Raw genomic sequence first — 2275 nt, forward strand, 5'->3', positions numbered from 1 at the left:
TCGTTCACTTTCCCCTATTTGACCTTCAATAACCTTGTGTGGTAGACACCATAGGCCATGTACTCACAAGTGTTTTAGCTCAGGAATTAAGAGACTGAACCAATAACCCAAAACATGATGCTCACAACACAGTTAAACGCCTGACAGGAGTAAAAAACAAGTGGGACTAGAAGCACTACCATCCTTATTATCACTTCGGAATTTCTTGGAGTCTGGGGCCCATTGGCAAATCTAATATGAGAGAATTCTTGCTTCAGGGAAAACTCTCTAGCCCATGTGTATAAATATGTACCCTGCCTCAGAGGATTCATGAGCTCCAGGCTTGGGACTTCCAGACTCCACAGAGGCTTCTTGCTACTGGTATGCATCGGATGTCTGAGGGTGGACCCCGCTCCTACCCTTAAGCATCTCAGGTCACTGTCTCCCAAGAGGAAGTGTTTAATAAGCCTGGCAGCTTGCCCAACAACACTTTACCTCTTGGCATTTTTGGCTGAAGCGTCCTCCACCGACAGCTTCGGGGTCGTGCTCTCATCCAAGCGTTTCTGTAAGCCCAGGACCATGAGTGGGGTGAGCCATGACACCGTGAGGTAGGAGAAGAGGCCAGCATCATCCAGGGGGTGAGGGGAGGGAACCCTAGTAGAGAAGTTAGAGGCATGTAGTCACCCCTAGGATACAGGCTCTAGAGAGAAAATTAAGACAAGGGCAAGATCTCCAGACTGAGTCAGAACCATGTGGCAGCCCCTACTTGGTCATCAGTTTTTCTCCCGACTCCATAGTATGTGGTCATTAAAAAATGAAACATCAAAAAATCCCTGGGGGATTGGTTTGAAAAAAGAGAGAGGGAGTCCCTGGTGGCGCAGCAGGTTAGTGCAACACTGCGAATCTGGCCTTGGTCGATTGGGTGTGAGTTTGATTCTCACCCCAGAGGTGACCCACATGGCGTGGCAGACCTCTCCTGACCCGCCTTCTGCTCCCTTCAGCAGTGGACTTCGTGATCTGCCTGTTCTGCTCCCCACTCTGCCTCTGGTGAATCCTCTCACTGCCCCTGCACCTCTGGCCTATACCCCAGTTCTGTATGCATAATTAAATAAATCTTTTTAAAAAAAAAACCTAAAAAGAGAAAAAAGCAAGGCAGCACCATGCTAACTAAGACAAGCATCTTGAGTGTCTAAAAGTGGGTGATTCCTTGTGACATGGGCAGGGCTCTACACAGATTCAGCAAGACAGTGAGCAGGAAATGGGCTTCCTTCCCAGGTCCTGGACACTGTGTTCCTTCACCTTTGCACAAGTCGTTGACCTCTGCCCAGATCACTCTTGCCTACCAACATCTTGTTCATCTTCCAGGTCTTAGCTATATCACTCAGAACCCATCAGGTTTCACTGCCGTACTAGCCCTCAGCACTCCATAGCACTGACTTGGAACAACTGGTCATCATATGTTTATTTACGAGTTTCTTGGCTTATAGTCTGGGATCTTTTGCAATATACGCAAATAGCCGCGCAACCGTGTGGGGTCCCTGCTGGGCAAAGAGCCCTCTGACTTCCTCAGCGCTGATCCCGCAGGGTCTGGCACAAAACCCACCACACTAAGTGCTCAGTGAATCCTCCTGAGTCACCAAGGACTGAACGAATGTGCTGCCTGTGCCTCCCTTGGCTCTGGAGGGGTTTGCTGCTGTGGTTTTTAACTATGGCTATGTGTGACCACAGATAGTAGATTTAGCCAGGGATCTTTTGCAATGTATGCAAACAGCCACGTGACTGTGTGGGGCTAACTCCCGGAGAGCTGGCTGAGCCGTCTTGCCTACTGACCCTCTCCCTCAGGACTCACGCAGGCTTGGGGCGGAAGGGAATAAAGGTTCTCCAGGCTGAATGATACTTCCTGCTGGGGAGCGAATGGGCCTTCCCCGGGGCCTCGGGCTTCTTTGCCTGCTGGCTCCAAGGACCGGCTTCATTAGTGGGCGTTTTCTTGGAAAAGAAAAACCAAGAGCGTCAGATTCAGAACCTCAGAAGTGTTTATTTATTGGACCAGGCACCCAAGTAAATGGATCTTTGCACATCTGTTTCCTAAAGAGAGGCTGCTGGAATCAGCAAAAGAATAATCGCTTAGGTATGGAATCTTAAAGAAAAATGAACTCACAGATACGAGGTCAGATTGGGGTTTTGAAGTGATAGTGAGAACAGGGAAATGGATGAAATGCATCAAAAAGCACCTGGGCCTCCCTAGTGGCACAAGGAGTTAAGTTTCAGCACTATGAATCTATCAGCAGTCACTGCA

General features: G+C 49.1%; 1 protein-coding gene across 1 annotated transcript in view; it reads right to left on the reverse strand.

The window, feature by feature from the left end:
* Positions 1–2275, reverse strand: part of ABCC11 (ATP-binding cassette, sub-family C (CFTR/MRP), member 11) — a 52085-nt gene that overhangs the window by 48751 nt on the left and 1059 nt on the right. The window contains exons 2-3 of the mRNA XM_004690145.1: positions 1829–1965; positions 475–633 (exon numbers count right to left, since the gene is read on the reverse strand). Coding sequence (XP_004690202.1) covers positions 475–633; positions 1829–1965 — 296 coding nt within the window. The remainder of the gene's footprint in view (positions 1–474; positions 634–1828; positions 1966–2275) is intronic.

This window comes from Condylura cristata, unplaced genomic scaffold (genome assembly GCF_000260355.1).
Source record: "Condylura cristata isolate star-nosed mole 26May11 unplaced genomic scaffold, ConCri1.0 scaffold00028, whole genome shotgun sequence".
Classification (NCBI taxonomy): Eukaryota; Metazoa; Chordata; class Mammalia; order Eulipotyphla; family Talpidae; genus Condylura; species Condylura cristata.